Raw genomic sequence first — 21,594 nt, 5'->3', positions numbered from 1 at the left:
AAGAAGCTATGAAGCCGCATCTAAGGCTGGGAAGATTGCAGGGCGATTCCTGGCACATTAGTTACAAAGTATTTTGAACAGATATGGTAATTAGGGCAACTTTTGACATTCTTTTTTTGGAAAGGGATATTTAATGCTGTTTAATGTAAGTTTGAGAGATATCAATTAACCTTTCGTTTTGTTTCCAAGTTAGGAATTTGAGACTTGGAGAATACTTGGAGATGAGGCATTTTATCATGCCTGCACTCTATATTTCAGAGCTTGACGGTCTAGGATAAACAGTAAAATAAGCCTCGGAAGTCTATAAATGATGGTGGGGGGGGGGGGGGGGATGGTTAGTTTTGTGGATGAGATGTTAATCTGTTATGTGTTTTTTTCCTGGACGGTGTGGAGGATTTCGAATATTGTTGAAGTTGTGCTCATGCAGACAGGTGGAGATTATTCCATCAACATCCTGACTTGTGCTTTGGTGGGTTGGGAATAGAGTCAGAGAGTCAGGAGCTGAGTTGGTCACTGCAGAACACTGAAACTTCTGACCTCCTCTTATCACTCTATCAGTAGATGCTGGTCTGCCTAAATTTATCATAAATGTGTGATAACCCCAGGGTTTGGAAGCTGGGCAATTTGACAATAACGAGCACAATGAAATGGAGAATTAGTTTGATTCTTTCATTCCGCAAGCTGGTCATTACTTGTTACTTGCATGGTACAAATATTATTTGCATTGTTAGCAAATACCTAAATGTTGGTCAGGTCTCATGGCGTTCAGGCCCGGACTGGTTCGCTGTATGAGGAAGCAGAAACAGAAAACGCAGGACACTGTCAACAGGTCAGGCACAATCTGCGGCAAGAAGAACAGAGTGAAGAACCTTTGTCAGAATCAGGAAAGAGAAATTTAAAAAGTAGCTTTAAGCTTTTGAGAAGGTGAAGGGATAGATAGGACAAAGGGAAAATCTGTGTGCCTGATAATCCCTGCTTGTGATACAATAATGGGAGAAAGTTTTTTGTTAAAATGTTTGAATATGGTTGGACCAAGAACATTGTCCTGAGGAACTTTTACAGTGATAGTCTAGAACTAAGATGATTAGCCTCCAACACCAACAGCTTATGGTTGGTCATAGGTGAGGTTCACTCTGATGACTAGTTACTTTTCTGGTGTCTTCGCACCTGGGTTAGGGAAGGAGGAGATGGAGAAGGTACCCTTCATTAAGTATGTCTGCATCTAACTGTTCCCTGACTAGTTTGTGGGACAACTCTCCTAAGATAGCCATAGTACCCAATATTTAGGGGAAAAATATGCATGGTTGACTAAATTAGGTGTAGCATTGATTATTCTTATTTTTATTATTTTTTTGTCATTCATGTCTTGGAAGCCTATATCTGAGATCAGTTGTAAGCAATTACATTGTTATGTCATGATTTGCTTACCAAGGCCGTGTGTACCACGGGTGGCAAGTTTGTTTGAGGATGAACTTGAAGCTGCAAAATAGTCCTGTAACCTTTACTTTAACTGAATGTAGCAGAATCTTAACTAATTCCACATGAGACATGAAGCCATGAGACTTAACCTTGGTGTTGTTTTTCTGTACAAGGGGTGGAGCTTATTCATGCAGTTTGTGGGAATAGAAAGATTAACACTCGCAACTAGATCTGTGAAAGGTAGAAAGTGTTCACAAACAGCCTGATAAAAGACTCAGTTTATGTGTATGATGGCAGGATTCGAGTGGAGGAGTTCACTGTACTTCATGACATGCACGGTGGGATCCATTTTGTTTTGATTATGAAGAAACTTGAATGTTTAGAATAAATTCCAAGAACTGTTTATGATGAACAGAGAGAAACAGTAGGAGCTTTGTATTTTCCATTAAAGCAACATTACCTTTAAACAAATATTTCACCTGCTCTTCCGTGTTCCTTGGCTAACAAATAATCTATGAGATTGCCAAAGAAAAACCAGACACTTAGACAAATAGACAGACAAATAGAGAGAGTACAGAGGAGATTTACTAGAATGTTACCTGGGTTTCAGCACCTAAGTTACAGAGAAAGGTTGAACAAGTTAGGTCTTTATTCTTTGGAGTGTAGAAGGTTGAGGGGGGACTTGATAGAGGTATTTAAAATTATGAGGGGGGATAGATAGAGTTGATGTGGATAGGCTTTTTCCATTGAGAGTATGGGAGATTCAAACAAGAGAACATGAGTTGAGAGTTAAGGGGCAAAAGTTTAGGGGTAACATGAGGGGGAACTTCTTTACTCAGAGAGTGGTAGCTGTGTGGAATGAGCTTCCAGTAGAAGTGGTAGGGGCAGGTTCGATTTTGTCATTTAAAAAAAAATTGGATAGGTATATGGACAGGAAAGGAATGGAGGGTTATGGGCTGAGTGCAGGTAGGTGGGACTAGGTGAGAGTAAGCGTTCGGCATGGACTAGAAGGGCTGAGATGGCCTGTTTCCGTGCTGTAATTGTTATATGGTTATGTGGTTATACGGTTATTTATTCACTTTTCATTAAATCTTCATTTTTTTTTTGTTTAGGTTCCTTTAGTTTTAACTTTCTTCATTCCATTACTAGTTTTTCTCTTTCACCCTAATTCCTCTAAGGCACTGATTCCCTTTAACTGAATGTCAGCATTGACAAGGGCCCAGGTCTCTTCAGATCTCTACAAAGGAACCATGAGAGAGAAGAGATACAAATGTCAGCAGAGCGGACATTTCCTGACTTCTGCAGGGCCAAATTGAAAGAATCCATTCTGGAGACTGCTTCTGCAAGATGATTGATAAAGAAGAGACCAGACTGAGGGATCACTAAGGTAGCTCTGTCATTGATGGGTAGAATGCACCTAGCTGGTGGTCAGAAGGAGTTTGAGGCTTCTTGACAATAGGGAGGAGTAAGGAAGCAAAATAATCGGGGATAAAGCTTTAATGTTTATGCATGTTGTGGGATGAGAGCTGTGGTGGATGCTGGTGGGGTGGGCTTGTGGAATATGGAGCTAATGAAAGTTGCCAAAGGTTAAGATGGTGGTAGCAGCTGGGAGCAGTGTGGTTGGTATAGTGTGGGATCAATTGCAGGCTCCTCTCTTTGACTCTGCCATCAGGTCACTGGCTCACTGGAGCAATGATGCGTCTGTCTGACTGGCTTGTTTTCTGTGCATCTACTTCAATTTCTCCACCAGTGCAAATACAATTGTTTCTTGTTTCATCCTCAAGATAGTCTTATGTTATTTCCAGTATACCAGTGTAAGGGAAAATGAAATATTGTTACTCTGAATCTGATGCAAAAAAATCACAGTGAGATAAAGAACACAATAATTAAAAACAATAAAAAAATGAATAAAATAGCTTATATACATAGATTGTGTGTACATAACGTGACACTAGGTACAGAAGTGTCTGTACAAAGGTGACTAAAGACTAAACTGTGATAAAGTGTGTAAATAAATAGGAGGGAATTAAACCTGAAGGCTACATTTATTTGTGTTACATGAATCCACATTAATCCAAGGTTTCTTATGAACGTTGTTTTTAAAAGGTCAGACTGAATGTTCATGTTTTCGACCTAATTTGTTTTAGTTTGTGAAGGCGATATTCCTCTTTTTGTATTCATTGATAAATAAATCTATCAATGAATATCGGGAGCATGAGAAAAATGCAGGACAGGACTGGACAGGACTATGTCATAATGGTACCTTTATAATGAAGCAGGCCTGTCATTTCAAAGACATGGCCACTGTTCGACCAATTTCATTATGAAGATGAGTACAGCAATGGATTAATGTGAAACACATTTGTTTTTGAGCCAAAAGGACATGCATACAAACATGAATTGGGAGCAGGGGTAGATCAGAGCTGATCTATACTTCTGTCTCTCCATGGTAAACTTTCACCCGCTTCCTTATCAAACTTCCATTTAACTCTGCCTTGAAGTATTCAAAGATGTTATTTCCGCCACCCTCTGAGGAAAAGAGTCCCTAAGAGTCATGACAATTCCGGGTGGGGGGGGGGGGGGAGTGTCATCTTGTCTCTGCCTCAAACAAGTGGTCCCTTGTAATTAAACATTGGCTGCTTGTTTAAGGTTCTCTCAAAAGATGAAACATTTGTCAAGACTTTTAGGATCCTATATATATGCCAATCAAATCATCTGCCTTACTTTAGAACTCCAGTTGATATATTCCAGCCTATCCAAATCTCATAGGACATCTTGTACAGTCAAGTCCATTATACCTCTGAAATGATTTAATATCCTCCTTTATATAAGGAGAACAAACATTCATATTCCAGGCATGGCCTCAGTCATGGCCCAACTAAAGCATACTTCTCTATTTTTGACCTCCCAATGTTCAACATCTCACACTTGTCTGAGTCAAACTCCAACTGCCAATTCTCTGAACATACCTTTAACTGATATATAATCTGCTCAATTATTGATAACACTGTCCACATCTCCACCAACCTTTGTTACATTGGCACCCTTACCAATTTACCCATCTATGTTTTCATCAAAGTTGTTTGTATCTATCACAAACAACAGAGGTCCTAGGACTAATTCCTGTAGATCACATCTGATCATAGACTTCTAGACAAAATAACACCCACCACTTCCTGCTGTCTTCTATGGGCAAGCCAATTCTGCAGGCAAGCTACTAATTCACCATGGATCTCATGCATATTAACATTTGGGGTCAGCTTATAACATTTGGTGTCAGCTTATCATAAGGGACCTTCTCAAGTCCTTTACTGAAGTCCTACTATTTCTTATTACGAATAGCGGTGGATAATTGAACAATGACTGGGAGGAGAAGGCAACCAGAACTTTTTGAGCAGGATACCAGGATAGTTGATAAAGGAAATGAAGTGGACATTGTCTGTGTGGAATTTAGCAAGGCCTTTGAGAAAGGCCAGCATGAAGAGGTTGGTCCAGGAGGTTCAGTAGCTTGGCATTCAGGATTAAGTCACAAATAGGATTCAACATTGACTCAGCAGGAGAAACCAGAGTGGTAGTGGATCTTTGCCTCTCTGACTAGAGGCCTGTGATTAGTGGTATGCTGCAGGGATCCGTGCTATGTCCAGTGTTGTTTGTCATCTATATTAATGAACTGGATGAAATGCGATGGCGATAAACTGCAGAATTGCAGATGACACCAAGATTGGAAATGTAGTGGACAGTGAGGAAGGCTATCAAAGCCTGCAGTGGGATTTGGACCAACTGGGAAAATGTGCTGAAAAATGGCAGATGAAATTTCATGCTGACAAATATGAGGTGTTGCACTGTGAGAGAGCAAACCAGGGTAGGACATAAGCAGTCAACTGCAGGGCACTGAGGAGTGCGGAAGAACAAAGGGACACTGGGAATACAGATCCATAATTCCTTGTAAGTGGCATCATGGGAAGATAGGGTCACAAACAGAGTTTTTGTCACATTGGCCTTCATAAAACAGAGTACTGAGTACAGGAGCTGGGATGTTACGCTCAAGTTGTATATGACATTGGTGAGGTCAAATATGGAGTGTTGTGTGCAGTTCTGGTCACCTACATACAGGAAAGATATAAATAAAATTGAAAGAGTACAGAGAATAATTACAAGGATGTTTCTAGGATTTGAGGACTTAAATTATAAGGAAATGTTGAATAGGTTAGGACTCTATTTCCAGGAGCATAGGAAAATGAAGGGAGATTTGATAGAGGTAAACTAAACTACGACAGGTATAGATAAGGTTAATGAAAGCAGGCTTTTTCATGTGAAGTTGGGTGAAGCTAGGACTAAAGGTCATAGGTTAAGGGTGAAATATTTAAAGGGATCCTGAAGGAGAACTTCTTCGCTTAGAGGGTGGTGTGGGTGTGGAACAAGCTCCCTGCAGGAGTGGAGGATCCAGATCCGATTGCAACAGTGAAAAGAAATTTGAAAAGTACATGGAAGGCAAGGGTATGGAGGGCTATGTTCCCGGTGTGAGTTGATGGGACTAGGCTGAATAGCAGTTTGGCACTGAACAGATGGCCAAAGGGCCTGTTTTTATGCTGTATTACTCTCTGACTCCACTGCCCACAAAATGCACTGCATTCACCTGCAAAGACTCTTCCAACAGCTCCTCCCAAATCCATGACTTTTTCCACCGAGAGGAACATGCATACTGTCATATGGCAACGTCACCAAATGCATGTTCCTTTCCAGGTCATGTACCATCTTTAGCTGAAAGTAAATTGTTGCTGTTGGGTCTAAATCCTGGAACTCCCTGTCCAACTTCATGGACTACCTTCACCAGAAAGACTGCAGTGGTTCAGGAAGAACACTCAATATCACCTTCTCAAAGGAAATTAGAGATAAACAATTACTATCCTTGCCAGTGATGTCCAGAGATAAACAATTACTATCCTTGCCAGTGATGTCCAGATGCTTAATAATAAAATGGAGAAGTTGTGGAATACAATAGTTTTCGTGAACTGGTCAATATTTATATCTTAATAACTTGAGAAACTTAGAACCTTGTCATTTACAACATTTATTTTTGGGAATTTGCTGTGTGTTGTATTTGCCAAAGACAAGTGTAACTACAGTTAATTTCTTCTTAACTTTTGTGGAATACCCTGAGGATGCGGGTCAATTATTGCACAAAGATAGTTATTGTTAATTTTGGTCCATCATGCAAATGTACTTCACCTGGGGAATCAGCCTGCACATTATTGTCCTTATACTGAAAACTTATGCTTTGGTGATGTATGAAGCTGCATCAAATAACATTTTTGCATTCTTTGTGTCTGTGTTTTCCTACTGCAGTTTGTTGTTCAATTTACTTCCTGTTCTCATCAGTTAGTAGAACATTAGCAACTAACTGCCCTTAAAGATCTGTTGGCTGTGTTTTGCCATTTCTCAGATGAGAAATCAACCAATGGCAAACTGATAGATGTAACCCAATTTTGTGCTCAACTATTGTAGCTTAGGGACCTCTTCTCTCTCATGCTGAATCTTGTGCCTTCTGTACTGGCCTGTTAAACTCTATGGTTTCTTACCTGATCTACAGATTGGGTAGATTGACACTTCCACAGATTTCAAACTGTGGCATTTCATGGCCAAATGACTAAATGTCCAGTCACCACACAGACTTTTCTCTGGACTGTGACTCCATCTCTTTTCCTCGTGTCTGTATGAAGTGGAGTTAATTCTTGGCATGCTAATTGAAATGGATTACTGACATCTGCTATGTCAGTAACTCTGCCTATATTTGGCAATGGAACATCATCCTCAGCTTAAATGGCTGTTGAAACCAGCACTCACCATCTTGATAATTCTGGGGTGTTTTTCTGTTTGTCTCTCACAAATTAATGAACTTAAGTTTTTTCAGAACTCTGCTGCCTGTAACTAAATTCACACCAAGCCATGTCTACCCCTTGCCAGGGTTCTTTCTGACCAATGTAGATGCCCAGTTAAAGATCATCTCAATGATAAAATTCCCATTGTTGGGTTTAGATCTCTACATGGCAGTTCATCTGCAGTCTGCTCTTGCATTTCTGGTCACTGGCATACCCTTCACTCCCATTGCATATTAATGGCTGTACTTCAGCTTTTTGGCCCCAAGTTTTGGAATTTCCTCTGAACTTTTCCAGCTCTTGAAAAGCTTCTTGAAACCTCTCTCTGTGATCAGTTTTGATAATTTGTCCTGTTGTCTTTTTATGCCATTTGATGTCTAGTTCTGTCAAACAAAATCCTCTGAAGAGGCTTGTGAGGTTTTACAATATTAATGGCTGTTGTAACTGCAGTTATTGAATAGCTTCTTGTTTTTGTTTTAATAAAGTTTAAGGTGGAATGCAGCCAGATTTTCCTGCAAGCATCTCCTCTTGTCTGGCTGCAGCAGGCTACAATTCTTGTGTGTCAGGGATGGGATTCAGCTTCCTGCTGGGCAAGGTTGCATTGAGTGCTTAAAATTTTTGAGAATAAGGGGAGGAAGTTACATCAGTATGCATAATGAGAGAGCCCAGGAGTGCTGGGGTTGGTTCATCAAACTCTCAGTCATAAAAGTTTCGTCTCAGCACAGTTCAACAACAGTCCTTGAGGGTCAGTTGTTGTTTTCTTTAGTGAAGGCTGTTTATGTCCTGGTGGGTGAAAAACACTGCTTTTAAAAAAAGAGAAACTTGGAAAATGACAGGAGATTTTTACAAATGGAAGTGAGAAGGATACTGCAAACGAGCATGCTGTGGATTTTATGTTGTTTGGCTTTAGGTGCTGAACCTGTTTAACATGACTCACAGATCATCAGCGTCAAAGACTAGAACTGATAGCCATTTGAGCATAAAGGTATGTGGAGTAATAACATAATAAAGACAAGTGAAAGTAAATTTGGAAGTAAAACTACATGAGTTTGCCATTATTAGCAATCTCAGATGAAAGAGATACAGTGAGATAAGTTGTTCATTTTGCCGGATATTTGTTTTTTTTTTGACAACATACGGAATTGATATTTATAATGTTATAGCAGCCTTTAGTGGAAGGGACAAAATTAAAAATTACACACACAAAATGGGAAGAGGAGCAGGTCATGCTTTTTAAAGTATTGCTTGGTTTTCACTTGTATTATCTCACTGTATATAAACTGCACGTCTATTATAGTCATGTGAGTAAAATGCTTTGTCAAATGCATCACTTGCTGATTTAATGAATGGTGGTGTTTATTGTTGGGAACACTTTTTAAAAACATATTTTAAAGGCTGTGAAATATATTGTTTTGATGCTTTCTTTACATCAGATGAAGTGCACCGAGAGTTAAGATCAGTTGTGAATTTCTGAGTAATTGGGCAATGTTAAACGAGGAAAGGCTGTGTTTGTATTTGGCAGTGAGATGGTTTTCCCGAGTGAACTGTGATCGGAGTGTTGCACTGAAGGAATTCCCAGAGCACTCAGGACTAACTCCTACACACGAATTAACTTAAAAGTAAAACAAACTAAAGTTCACATGTCAGCCAGGGTAGACATGTCAGCCAAATAAAATCTATTTGGGCAGAAATGACCATAAGGTGGGCATTGATTCAAAGATAAATATATACAGGCTTTCAGATTTGTCTTCTTTCTAAATATTTAATCTACATACTGCAGTCTGTGAACTTAGCAGTCACTTCTGTGCCGTCCACAATTTAGTTTTGATTGGGGGGGGGGGAATGTTTCCAGCATCAACTGCTGATTGTCTTGCTGCTAACATGACAATGGCTTGTAATTATTTAGTCCTTTTATTACAGTGTAATGCTCAGGTTAGAGTTCTTAAACTAATGTTGGTACTAAGCCATATAATGAGTTATAGGATTCAGTAAGCAAAAGATCATTCAGCCAAGGTTTTAAGAAATGTGCTTAAAGTGAACATGGATCTGGAAAGCTTTAGAGGGTGATTCCAGAGCTAAGGCTATTTATTGGAAGTTCAAAGCAAGGCTGCCATTGTTGGGCAAAGGAAGTCTGAATGCACAATTAGCAGAGCAAATAGAGCAATGCACAGTGGTTGCAGGAATCCAGAGAAACTGGAAGAACAAAGCCGTGGAAGGACTTGAACAGGAAAGAGAGAAATTTCAAGATAAGTAACCATATGTTTGATGAGTAAATGTGACTTTTTATGAGGCAAGAAGAAGGCAGCAGATCATTGGAATAAAGCCCAGTTGTGGTTCTTCAGCCATGAGGGGTACCTTGGAACAGTCATGCATCTAGCTCATCCCTCTGGTAGATGTAGATCATCATGATTGCTCCAGTTGAACACTGAAATAGAACAGACAAAACTAGCCCTGTACATGACAGGAGGGGCATCCTAGATAGTCCTCCAAGGAGGAGGCTGTTACAGTTTAAAGAGAAGGGACCATGACTTTAGTTACTAAGATGCCAATCCACAGTTCTATTATATGAGTGAGAGAAGAGAATATTCAGCAGCTTGAACTTGTAATGTAGAGAAATGAGAAAGCCATTCAGTCCCATGACTATGACAAAAGTATAGAGAGAGTTTATTTGGTTCCGCAAGCTGAAGGAAATGTTACCTTACTGGTTATATACGTGGACACTACAGGAAACTATTTAGTTGCTCAATCTTGATATATATGAAGAGAAATGAGGCATTATATAGGGGTACAAAAATGATGATTGACTCCTTTAAAACTCTTAGTCAACGATGGATAGAAAATAAATGAATTGCGCTGTTGAAAATTTAAATGCAGGTACATACTCCTACAGAAAATCCACTTACCCCTTTCAGCACAGACATAGTGCTGCGTTGTCATTATATAGGAATGAGGGGAGTCATTTTGTCCTCCAGGGAAAAGAGATGTTGTCAAGTTTAATACAACATAGAGATGATTCAGCCCTTTAATCCAGAGCACTGTTTTGTAGTTTTATTTAGGGGTTTCATTTTTGAACCCAGCTAATTCTGCTACCAATGCCTGCCAATTCATTTCACACCTTTTGTCAATGATAACTGAAATCTGATGTGTGCAAATTTATTCATTTTTGGTTGCTGTTAAACGTCTGCTTCTGGCTATTGGAAACTGCGAGGCTGGAATCATCACCAGACTACTATGCAATCAGGGGGTGTAAAATGTTGTATGTTACTTGGGTGTCATCTCACTCAGTTTAGGTTGTTGCCAGGTGTGGCTGAATGATAAACACAGGACAAAATACTAACTTTTCCCTGGCAAGAATGATCTCTTTTCAGAGATACCATGGCCTTTATTGATTGACAAAGAGTTTGTAATCAAGGTTGAATATCTGTAGATTGTGAGCTGATTTTGATGCCCTTATTCTCAGTTCCTTGTTCTGTTAATTATTTACTCTGTTTGTATGTATATATTTATTTAACTTTGATTATTGACGTGAATGCACATGACCATTGTGCTACCTGTTGATTGCTCGTGTTTATTAACACTATTGCCTTGTAAATTGCTGGTTGCTGTTGTGTTGTCTTGTGCGTTATGCTTGGCACTGAACCACAAGTAATTCTGGTATGTTTCATAGACTTGCAATAAAGTGATTTTTAGATGTGTTTTACACAGTGTTTACTGTGCAGAATCCGGTATGTTTGGATAAGGTTCAATTGATGCCACAAGCTGTAGCAGACTTGATTTGATGGAAGTGATCTCTTTGAAGCCTATCTTCCCTCTTGACCAGATTTTCAACACAGGAATGCCACAGCATTGTTCCACATTCCTCAGCTCCACAGATTAGTTTACTTTCAAAACTGCTGTTTGGTAAGGCGTTTTAAATTTGACACTTGTTTTAATTTCTATTAAAGTCAGTGGAGTATGTGAGTTCCTTGATCTTACTGCTCACATAAACAAATAGACAAAAGCAAATCTGAAAATCTAATGTCTGAGCACAACAATGTGTTAGTCATACCATGAGATACAGATTAAGTTCTTAAAGGTACCTTACACATAGAAACAACAGGTTCTATTCAAAAGCTTTCTAATTCCAATTCCAATAGGATCTGTGAGCTGAAAGGATCAGCAGGTATGTGGAAAGCAGCCCCTTGAGGCAATTTAAAATACTTCATAAAAAATAAACGTAACCTGGGAGAGAGTGTCCTGCTGAAGGTCTCAGCTCGAAACGTCAGCTGTACTCTTTTCCATAGATGTTGCCTGGCCTGCTGAGTTCCTCCAGCATTTTGTGTGTGTGAATTGTTTTCTGGGAATGGTTAAACATTCAGATTATGAGAGAGAATTTAACCAGGGAGTTATCTGCCATGTGTTGTGCTTCAAAGTTCAAAGTAAATTTATACTAGATTTATTATCAAAGTACCTATGTCACCTGAGATTTATTTTCTTGTGGGCATGCACAGTAAATACAAAGAAACAAAAAAAAGCAAGTATGTAATAAATATAGAGAACATGAGGTGAAGAATCCTTGAAAGTGGGTCCATGGGTTGTGGGAACAGTTAAGTGTTGAGCTGAGTGAAGTTATCTCTTCTGTTCAAGATCCTGATGGTTGAGGGGCAATAACTGTTTCTGGACCTGGTGGTGTGGATCCGAGGGCTCTTGTGCCTCCTTCCTGATGACAGCAGCAAAAAGAGAGCATAGCATGGATGGTGGGGGTCCTTGATGATGGATGTTGCTTCCCTGTGACAATGTGCTCGATAGTGGGGAGGGTTTTATTCGTGAAGGATTCGGCTTTTCTGTCCAACAGTCGTAAAGCCGCTTCTGTAACAGGCTGTGATTCAACCAGTCAATATGCTCTCTAACACGCGTCTATAAAAGTTTGTCAGAAGTTTAGCTGACATACAGAACGTTTGCACAATTCTAAGAAAGTAGAGGCACTGTGGTGCTTTTCTTTGTAATGGCACTTGCGAGCTAGACCCAGGAGAGGCCCTCTGAAATGATAACACCAAGGAATTTAAAGTTGTTGGCCTTCTCCACCCCGGGCTGCCATTGAGGACTGGCTCATGGACATCTGGTTTCCTCCTCCTGGGGTCAATAAGCAGCTTCTTGGTCTTTGTGACATTGAGAAAGAAGTTGTTGCTGTGGCACCACTCAACCAGATTTTCAGTCTCTCTCCTACATGCTGATTCATCACCATCTTTGATTCGGCCACAACAGTGGTATTGTCAACAAACTTAAGTATGGTGTTGGAGCTGTGCTTACCTTCACAGCCATAAGTGTAGTGCAGGGGCCTAGTACAAAGTTTTGTTGTACATCTGGACTGATGGAGATTAAGTAGGAGATGTTGTCAATATGAACTGACTAAGGGGAGGAAATTGAGCATCCAGTTGCACAAGAAGGTATTGAGGCCTAGTTCTCAAAGCTTTTGATTAGTTTTGAGGGGAAGATAGTATTGAATGCTGAGCTGTAGTCAAGGAAGAGCATCCTGATGTATGCACCTTCACTGTCCAGATATTCCAGGGTAGAGTGAAGAGCCAATGAAATGGCACGTGCTGTTAACCTGTTATGATGGTAGGTAAACTGGAGTGGACCCAAATCACTCCTCAGGCAGGAGCTGATATGTTTCCTCACCAACCTCCCAAAGCACTTCTTCACAGTGGATGTCAGTGCTATGGGATGATAGTCATTGAGGCAGGTGACCATGTTCTTCTTAGGCCCAGGTATGATTGAAGGGTGCTGGAAGAAGGTGTGCATCTCAGTCTGCCAAAGTGAATGGTTAAAGTTATCAGTGAACACTCCAGAACGTTGATCAGAATAAATCTTTAGTACTCAGCCTAGGCCAGATGATTTCAGTGGGTTCACCCTCCTGAAAGACACTCTCACATCAGCCTCAGAATCTGAAATCACAGGGTTGCTGGGTGCTGCAGAGGTTTGTGAAGGTGTCTCCATGTTTTGAAGGTGAGACAAGCATAAAAGGTATTGAACTCTCTGGGAGCAAAACCTCGTTGTCACCTGTGTTGCTTGGTTTAACTTTGGTAGGGGTGATAGCATGCAAGCCCTGTGACAGCTGCCGAGCCGAACTTTGATCCAGAGCCGCCACTTTGCATGTGAGATGGCTTTCCAAAGGCCATAAGGCCAATGGCAACTGTGGCATGTTCTTCAGATCCTCTTGAGTCCTTGAACATGGCCCAGTCCCATAGCTACTCCTATGCATCACCTGTCTGCCTCTTCATTGTCCTTATCTCTGGAGTCTTGCTCTTTACTGACTTCCAGGAGGACAGCCAGCTACATAAGCAGCAAGGAGAAGGCTAATAAGTAATTGAGTGAATTTGTCTGTGTGTGAGGCCAAAAGGAATTTTTTAATTAAATTTTTTAAAAAAGTTCTCTTAAGAATGCTAGATCAGGAGAATGACAGTCCACTTCCTGCAACTATGGGAACGGCAAAATGGAGGGCTTAGTGAGCATGTGAGAGAGGCCTAATTGCCTCTATTTAAGGCAAAGGAAGAAAGAAAAATCTTTACTTTCAGAGGATGTGTGCAGGGCCACACACAGAAGGCACGGTGGCGTAATTGCTTGACACCCCATGGAGGTGAATTTGTTCGTACCGTCTGCTGTCTCACATTTCGAAAGCTTGAAAAATCTTTCCTGCAATTACTTCTCTCAATATGTTAAAGCAGCTGTACAATGTGACAAACAGTGCCTCAGTCACTGAGAGGAATGCTTGGCTTCAAATCTTCCCATTATTGCCCGATAAACAACACTAGTGATACTGGAACGTTTGATGAGTTCTTGTTATTAATATTTGTCTGGCTGAATAGATGGCTTCCCCTTGACCACCTGGAAGTTCAACCTCAAAATCAATTCAAGATGTAAGGACATTTATTATCAAAGAAAATATAAATCATACAACCTTGAGATTTGCTTGCACACAGATGGCCACAAAGTAAAAAACCCAAAAGAAACCATTAAAAAAAATAAGAATAAAAATGAAAATAAAAGATCAACACTTGATACGCAAGAGAAACAAAAAAAAACAAATCATGCAAACAATTGAAGTGTACAACAGTATTCCAAACCAAAACTGAGTCCTCAAATCTGAGCCCTGGAGCAGTCTGGAGTAGGCCCAAAGCCCCACTTTATCTTATTCGTGGGCACAGAGCGCAGCAGCTAGGGCAGTCTTCATAGCCTCAATGCCATGGAGAGAGGAGTGATCGTCATGGAGAACGAACAAAATTGTCCCTTGCCTCGGGTCCCAATACCCTGTCTCTTCAGACTATCTGTGCTGTCATTTAAAATGAACAAATAACAGAACAGCGAAAGGCTCCAGCACCTTGGAGAGAGGAGTGAGGATTGTGGAGAGTGAGTGGAATCATCTCTCTTCTCCGACTTGGGCTGGTTTTTAAATTGTCTAAGCAGTGAATCATAACTTTCACTAGGACACGGCTGCAGCAGAAAGGTCTGGGTCAGGAACACACCACCCAGTGACTTGATTGGAGTCCAGATTTTGTTGCCCAGCCCAAAGCCACTCTAAAGCTCTTCAAATGAGCTTGGCGCCCGGAGCAACCTAACCTTGCTCATGAGCCGGTTGTACAGGCATTGGAACTTCCATCTGCAACGATTCTGCAACACTCCATTTCCGCTCAGCCTATGAACTCGTCTTGGCATTGCTTGCTGCTTCACTGTTTGTGGCAATAATTTACCACAAGTGACCTTTGTGATGTTTTAGTTGTATTTCTTAGCTTTTTGACTACCAGAAAGCTGCTGCGCATGTTTGGTAGCGCCATCTTAACTAGAAGGGCTCTAACTGATGGGATTCTATTTAAGTAAGGCTGTAAAGGCCCGGGACCTGTTGAAGGAAATTGATATCAGCAGATAAAGAAGAACACATTCAAAGTAAATTTACTATCAATGTTGCCATATATTACCCTGAGATTAATTTTCTTGTGGGTATTCAGAGAGCAAAGAAATACAACAGAATTAATAAAAAAACACACATATCAAAATAGTGATGAACAACTACTGTGCAAATAAAAAACGGGGAAACTAAAGAAATAAAGCTGAGAACATAAGTTGTAGAGTCCTTGAAAGTGAGTCCATAGGCTGTAGAACCAGCACAGTGTTGAGGTGATTGAAGTTATTAACACTGCTTTAGGAGACTGATGGTTGGAGGGTAATAAATGTACCCTTCAATATGCTTGTGAAATGCACACAACGTGAGCTAGTTACATTTCTCTGAAAGGTGAAGAGCGTCAATCCTTCCCTGAAAGTTTTGACCGGGCTGTGGGTTACTTCAAAGTGAAAACAAAATTCCACCATCACAGTTGTGATTGCGCAGTGCCGAAGGCCTTTATTTCATTATTGTTCACACTGAGACCTAATGGAATAAGTTTATGATTAAAATCTGAACTGATGCAGAACAAGGTGGAGAAGCACAGCTAGTAAAAATATGGAACCATTGTATCCAACAGCTGTTCAGGTTGGGGATCAATTGAAATCCCAAATGAATGGATCTTTGTTGGCCAAGGTTATTTGTAATTGCAACTAAAATGAGAAGTAATAGTTGAAAAGCAGACTGGCTACAGTTCTCAATGGCTGACAAGCATTTTCCATTCCCGTATTGATATTATGGTTATTGCGACATTCTTACAGCTTGGAGCGTAGGAGTTCAGCGCTCAGTTCTGACGTCATCTGTAATGGGTCTATACACTCTCCCCATGGAACGTGTGGGTTTTCTCCTGGTTCTCTGGTTCCGCCACAGTCCAAAGATGTGCCAGTTAGTGGATTAATTGGTCATTGTAAATTGTCCATGATTAGGCTAGGGTTAAATCAAAAATATTTGTTTTCGGTAGTGTTGGTTAATTTTCATAGACTATTCTATTTCTATATGTAGCAATCTATACACTGCAATAGGGGTGTTTTCCACAATTAAGGAAAAATATATGTATTTAAATAGTATCTGGTTGACAGGGGAACATCATTCTTCATAGATACCTTGGGGCTGTAGCTGTCAAATAGCAAATTTGTATGCAGCAAAATCCCTCAAATATAGTGATAGGACAAAATGAGCCAGTTTGATGATGGCTAATAACTTAGACCCTTTGAGAATTTCACATTATACCAGGTTATGCCCTAGGGTCAGAAGAGTGGGTCCTTGGAAATGAGTGGAGCCACATCCAGTATTCAGAGCCTGAGAGTTGGAGGGAATCAACATCTGGGAGGTGGGTTGGCCGAGGATCTTGAGCTTGGGGAAAACTGTGCCCAGTGAGGAGGTGGGAGTTGAGGATTGTTTCCCTACAACTTGCTCGGGAAGGCTGTCATTAAATCACACAGATGCACAAGGAGCGATACTGTAGAAATTCCGCACACTTGGAACACCAGACACACCTCAGAATGATGTGACTTGGTTCTCCCCGACACTGAGCACTGTGTGTGAAACAGCTTCACCAGGTGCTCATCTAATGTAGAAACCGTGCCTTCAGCACAGGAATGATGTACAACCAAAATAAACTAGTATTTCCAAATTAGGGTGATTTGACGGGGAAATATCTTATGTCACATCCTATCAAAATAATAAAAACTGCAGATGCTGGAAATGTGAAGGAGAAACATAAAAAGCTAGCACATACTCGGCAGGTCAGGCAGCACCAATAGAAAAAGAAAGCGGATGTTACAACTAAGTTCCCAAACTATGAAATACCAATTTATCAGCAAACAGAAAAAGGTGCAGCAAATTTCTGAAAACTGCTGTTTCATGGCTATATCTCTGAGGGTGTGAACGCTGTCTTTGAAGAAAAGAGGAAAATAATATTTTTGTCATTTATTTATCTATTTTCAGACAAGGGTGGAAGCCTATGCTGTCTGGAGAGCATCAAAGGTGTGCAGGTTTACACTGACCATTAGCGTGGGTTGTTAAAAATATCTGCAAATCGCCTGTCACTATATACTGACAAGTTTAATCTTACAAAGTATTAAGATGAGTATAAACAATAAAACATGACCCTGCTGGTCAGAAGTTATTGTGTTTAAGGAGAGCCTTAACAATTCAGTGCTCAGTTCCAGAATGAGTGCTCTGAAAGTAGCTAATCATTATCTGTCAGAAACCAAGCTGGCAACAAATTATTGCCTTTAGGATATTTGGGTTGCCATGCCCAAGATAAGAAATAGAAATGCCTAGTAGATTTTGCATTACCTGAGGGTGTTAATAGATTGACTTTTCTGCTGAATGAGAAGATCATAAAACTGGTTGCAGTGAAGGCTAATCATGTGTAATGAGACGCAGATTACTTGACCTTAATCACCACATCAGGAACTTGCCTTTATACAGGAATAACCTTGTCACAAAGCATTGAGGGGTGCCTTACTAGAGTGGTACAATTTAAACAAAACTATGGTAAGAACCTAAGATCAGGATTAGAGAACACCAACAATTCTGAGTTATAATTTTCAATCACAATACCATGATCAGGTAGCTATTACTTTTTACACTGTCTCCTGATAGTGACTCTTTTGTCTCACATTTGAGAAACCCACTCTGCATTCCTGAAGAACAGCCCTCTGTGCTCCTGTTGTTCAGCAAGCCTCTTTCAGCTGTTCTTTTCTGCAGTGACTGGAGAAGGCCAGCTGTTGGAAACAGCTGTGGTACAGTGGCCTGCACAGGCAGACTGACAGGGCTGACAAATTGTGGTGCCTTCCAAGTCACCTCTGGGGTTGGTTCATAGATTTTCCCAGGAGAGGGTGGAAATCGTATGTCCTACCAAGGTATGGAAGATGGGATAAAAGCAGGAATTGCTGGAGGTACTCAGAAGGTGAGATAACATCTGTGGAGAGAGAAACTTATTATTTGAGACCATTGAGCCTTTCTTTTTTGATCAAAGGTTATCAATCTAAAATGTTAAAATGCAAACTCAGTTTTTCTCTCCACAGATGCTGCTTGTCATGCTAAGTTTCTGCAGATGTTTCAGTTTCAGATTTCCAACTTTACAGAGTTTTTTCCTCATTTTTTTGGGAAAAGTTTCCAGAAACCTTTCAAAATAGTTGGAACTTTACCAAATTATAAATTAATTGACAGCCATCAATTCCTGTAAGTTTCACGTTATTCCTGTAAAAATAAAGTTAGTGAAAAACAGGGCAAAGGTCCTTCTATTATATCAGATCTGGTATGTTCTTCTATAACTTAGTTACAAAAGCAACATCAGATTTATTATCACTGGCATGTGACATGAAACTTGTTAACTTAGCAGCAGCAGTTCAATGCAATACATAATCTACCAGAGAGAAAAAACAATAATAATAATAATAATAATAACAATAATAAATAAAATCAACATTTATCTACCCTGAGCTATGCCATGTGGCAAGTGAAGAAAAACAACTTGTATTTTGTAGTATCTCTTATGACCACAGAATGCCCCATTGTTCTACAGCCAAATAAATAGTCATTGGTGTAATGCAGAGTATATGACAGCCAAATTATGTACAGTAAAGCCATCAGAATTTTAAAATGGCAATAACTAGATAAGCTGTCCTGGTGGTGTTGATTGAGGAATAAATATTTCCGAAGCACTTTCATGTTATAATTTCAATAGTATCGGAGAATTGTTATGTAATTTGATAGTGAAGCAGGGAACTGGGAATTGCTCATCTAAAATGTGGATTCATGATCTGTGCGCTTGGTAGCAATAGAGACTTAACTCATAATGTTTGTGTGTGTATGTGTGCAATACTTTTAACTGTGGACAGAGCAGTTGGAAAATGTTGTTTATTCATCTTTCAGTGTATAGTATACATATGTATGGTGCATGAAAGATGTGTACTTGCATACACTATGTCACACAGGAACGAGCTTCCAATGATGTTGATACAGGCTTCCTCCCTTCAAATGAACGGACCTGCAAAATGTATTTTGATGAAGGCTCGCGGTCTGAAGTGTAGACTGTTCACTCTTTTCTACAGAAGCTGCCTGGCCTGCTGAGTTCCTTCAGCATTTTGTGTGCGTTAGCTGCAAAATGAAATTGTTTTCTTCTCCCTTTTTCCTGGTTACTATTAGCTCATAAAATTCTTATTTAAATCTGTTCTTGCAAAATAACTACAGTACTGCAGACTAATCTTTTATTCACATCCTCTTTCTATACCTATAGCCATCTATGGCAAAACAAAAGAACAATAAACCATGTGTTTTGTAGGTAGAATTAATAGACTACAAAGTCAATTAAATGACCAGGTAGGAGAACAGCTATTAAGTTTTATTGTCATTGCAGAAATAAAGACTTAAAATGATTCCAAATGCTGTATTAAATGAACAGCAATCTGAGATGGATTAGTTTGTGTTGTCATGCAGTCTCAGTTACCTTGCAAATACATTCTATAGGTTAGCGTGTAAGCATCAAGACTTGTACTTGTTATTGCTTCTGCACAAAAAACCAAATTTCACATGAATAGCCAATGGAAATTTGAAATAATAACAGAGGTTATCACAAAACCCTACAGCCCACAATGACCCTGTGATTTCAGACTCCAAGGCCAACGTGAGAGCATCTTTCAGAACGCATCCAGCCCAGATGGGTTACTTGGCCAAGTACTAAGACCTGTGCAGATCGACGGGCTGGAGTCTTCACTGAGATCTTTAACCTCTTGCTTCTGCAGTCTGAGGTACCAACCTGCATCAAGTAAGCTTCAATTGTACCAGTGCCAAGGAAGAACCTGGTATCTTGCCTCAATGACGGTACTTACATCCACAGCGATGAAGTGTTTTGAGAATGGTGATAAAACGTGTCGACACCTGCCTGACAGGAGACTTGGATCTACTCTAATTTGCCTATCGGCACAACAGGTCCATGGCAGATGGCTCTTCATTAAACCCTTGAACATTTGAACAGCAAGACGCATATATCAGGATACTCTTTATCGACTGCAGTTCGACGTTCAATACTATCGTCCCCTCAAAATTGATCAATAAGTTTCAAGATCTTGGCCTCAATGCATCCTTGTGCATTTGGATTCTCAATTTCCTCACTTGAAGACCCCAGTCATTTTGGATTGGCAGCAACATCTCTTCCACGATCTACATCAGCACAGGTGCACCACAAGACAGTTTGCTTAGCCCCTGCTCTACTCACTTTCCACTTATGACTGCATGGCTAAGCACAGCTCCAATTCCATATATGAATTTACTGATGACACCGCTGTCATTGGTGGTGACGAATCAACATATAGGAGAGAGGAACTGAGAATGTGGTTGAATGGTGCCACAACAGCAACCACTAACACAATGTTAGCAAGACCAAAGTGCTGATTATTGACTTCAGGAAGAGGAAACCAGAGGTCCAGGAGACAGTCCTCATTGAGGGAGGGTGAATCAGAGGTGGAGATGGTCAGCAGCTCTAACTTCCTTGGTGTTACTTTTTTCAGAAGATATGTACTGGGCCCAGCACTTAAGTGCAATTATGAAGAAAGCATGGCAGTGGTTCTACTTCCTTAGAAGTTTGCAAAGATTTGGCATGACATCTAAAACTTTGACAAACCTCTATAGATGTGTAGTGGAGAGTGTACTGACTGGCTGCATCACAGCCTGGTGTGGGAACACCAATGTCATTGAACAGGAAATCCTACAAAAGCAGTAGATATGGCCCAGTCAATCATGGGTAAAACCTCCCCACCATTGAGCACATCTGTATGGAGTGTTGTCACAGGAAAGCAGCATCCATCATCAGGGATCCCCATCATCCAGGCTATACTCCCTTTTCACTGCTGCCATCAGGAAGGAGATACAGGAGCCTCAGGACTCACGCCACCAGGTCCAGGGACAGTTATTACTGTCAGGCTCTTGCATTAGAGGCGATAACTTCACTCACTGCAGCACAATTCCCACAATCTGTGCACTCACTTTCAAAGTCTCTTCATCTCATATTCTCAATTTTATTGTTTATTTTTCTTTCTTTTCTTTTTTTTTGTGTTTGCACAGTTTGTTATCTTTTGCACACTGGTTGTCCGCCCTGTTGCTGCTGTCTTTCATTGATTCTATTATGGTTATTGGATTAATTGAGCATGTCCACTAGAAAATGAATCACAAGGTTGCATATGGTGACAATTGATAATAAATTGATTTTGAACTTTGGACTTTGTACTGTGTGTAATTACCATGGGACTCAGGCAGCGCTTGTGGAGGGAGAAACCAAGTTAACATCTCAGGTCAGTGATCTGCAGATACAGTGTAAGCTGCTGCATATCCCATGCATGGTATTTTTATATCACACCAGTAGAATCTTCAGAAATT

General features: G+C 40.3%; 1 protein-coding gene across 2 annotated transcripts in view; it reads left to right on the top strand.

Annotated features, from left to right (window-relative positions):
* The first annotated feature begins 8,002 nt into the window (after positions 1-8,002).
* The window catches only part of zgc:158766 (uncharacterized protein LOC100009641 homolog), a 173,966-nt gene continuing 160,374 nt past the window's right edge, over positions 8,003-21,594 (top strand). For both annotated transcript variants that reach the window (XM_059945321.1, XM_059945320.1), the window contains exon 1: positions 8,003-8,280. In XM_059945321.1, the coding sequence (XP_059801304.1) occupies positions 8,224-8,280 (57 nt within the window). In that variant the 5' untranslated portion in view covers positions 8,003-8,223. The remainder of the gene's footprint in view (positions 8,281-21,594) is intronic.

This window comes from Hypanus sabinus, chromosome 20 (genome assembly GCF_030144855.1).
Source record: "Hypanus sabinus isolate sHypSab1 chromosome 20, sHypSab1.hap1, whole genome shotgun sequence".
In the NCBI taxonomy this organism is placed as follows: domain Eukaryota; kingdom Metazoa; phylum Chordata; class Chondrichthyes; order Myliobatiformes; family Dasyatidae; genus Hypanus; species Hypanus sabinus.
This window is presented reverse-complemented; position numbering and strand designations above follow the sequence as displayed.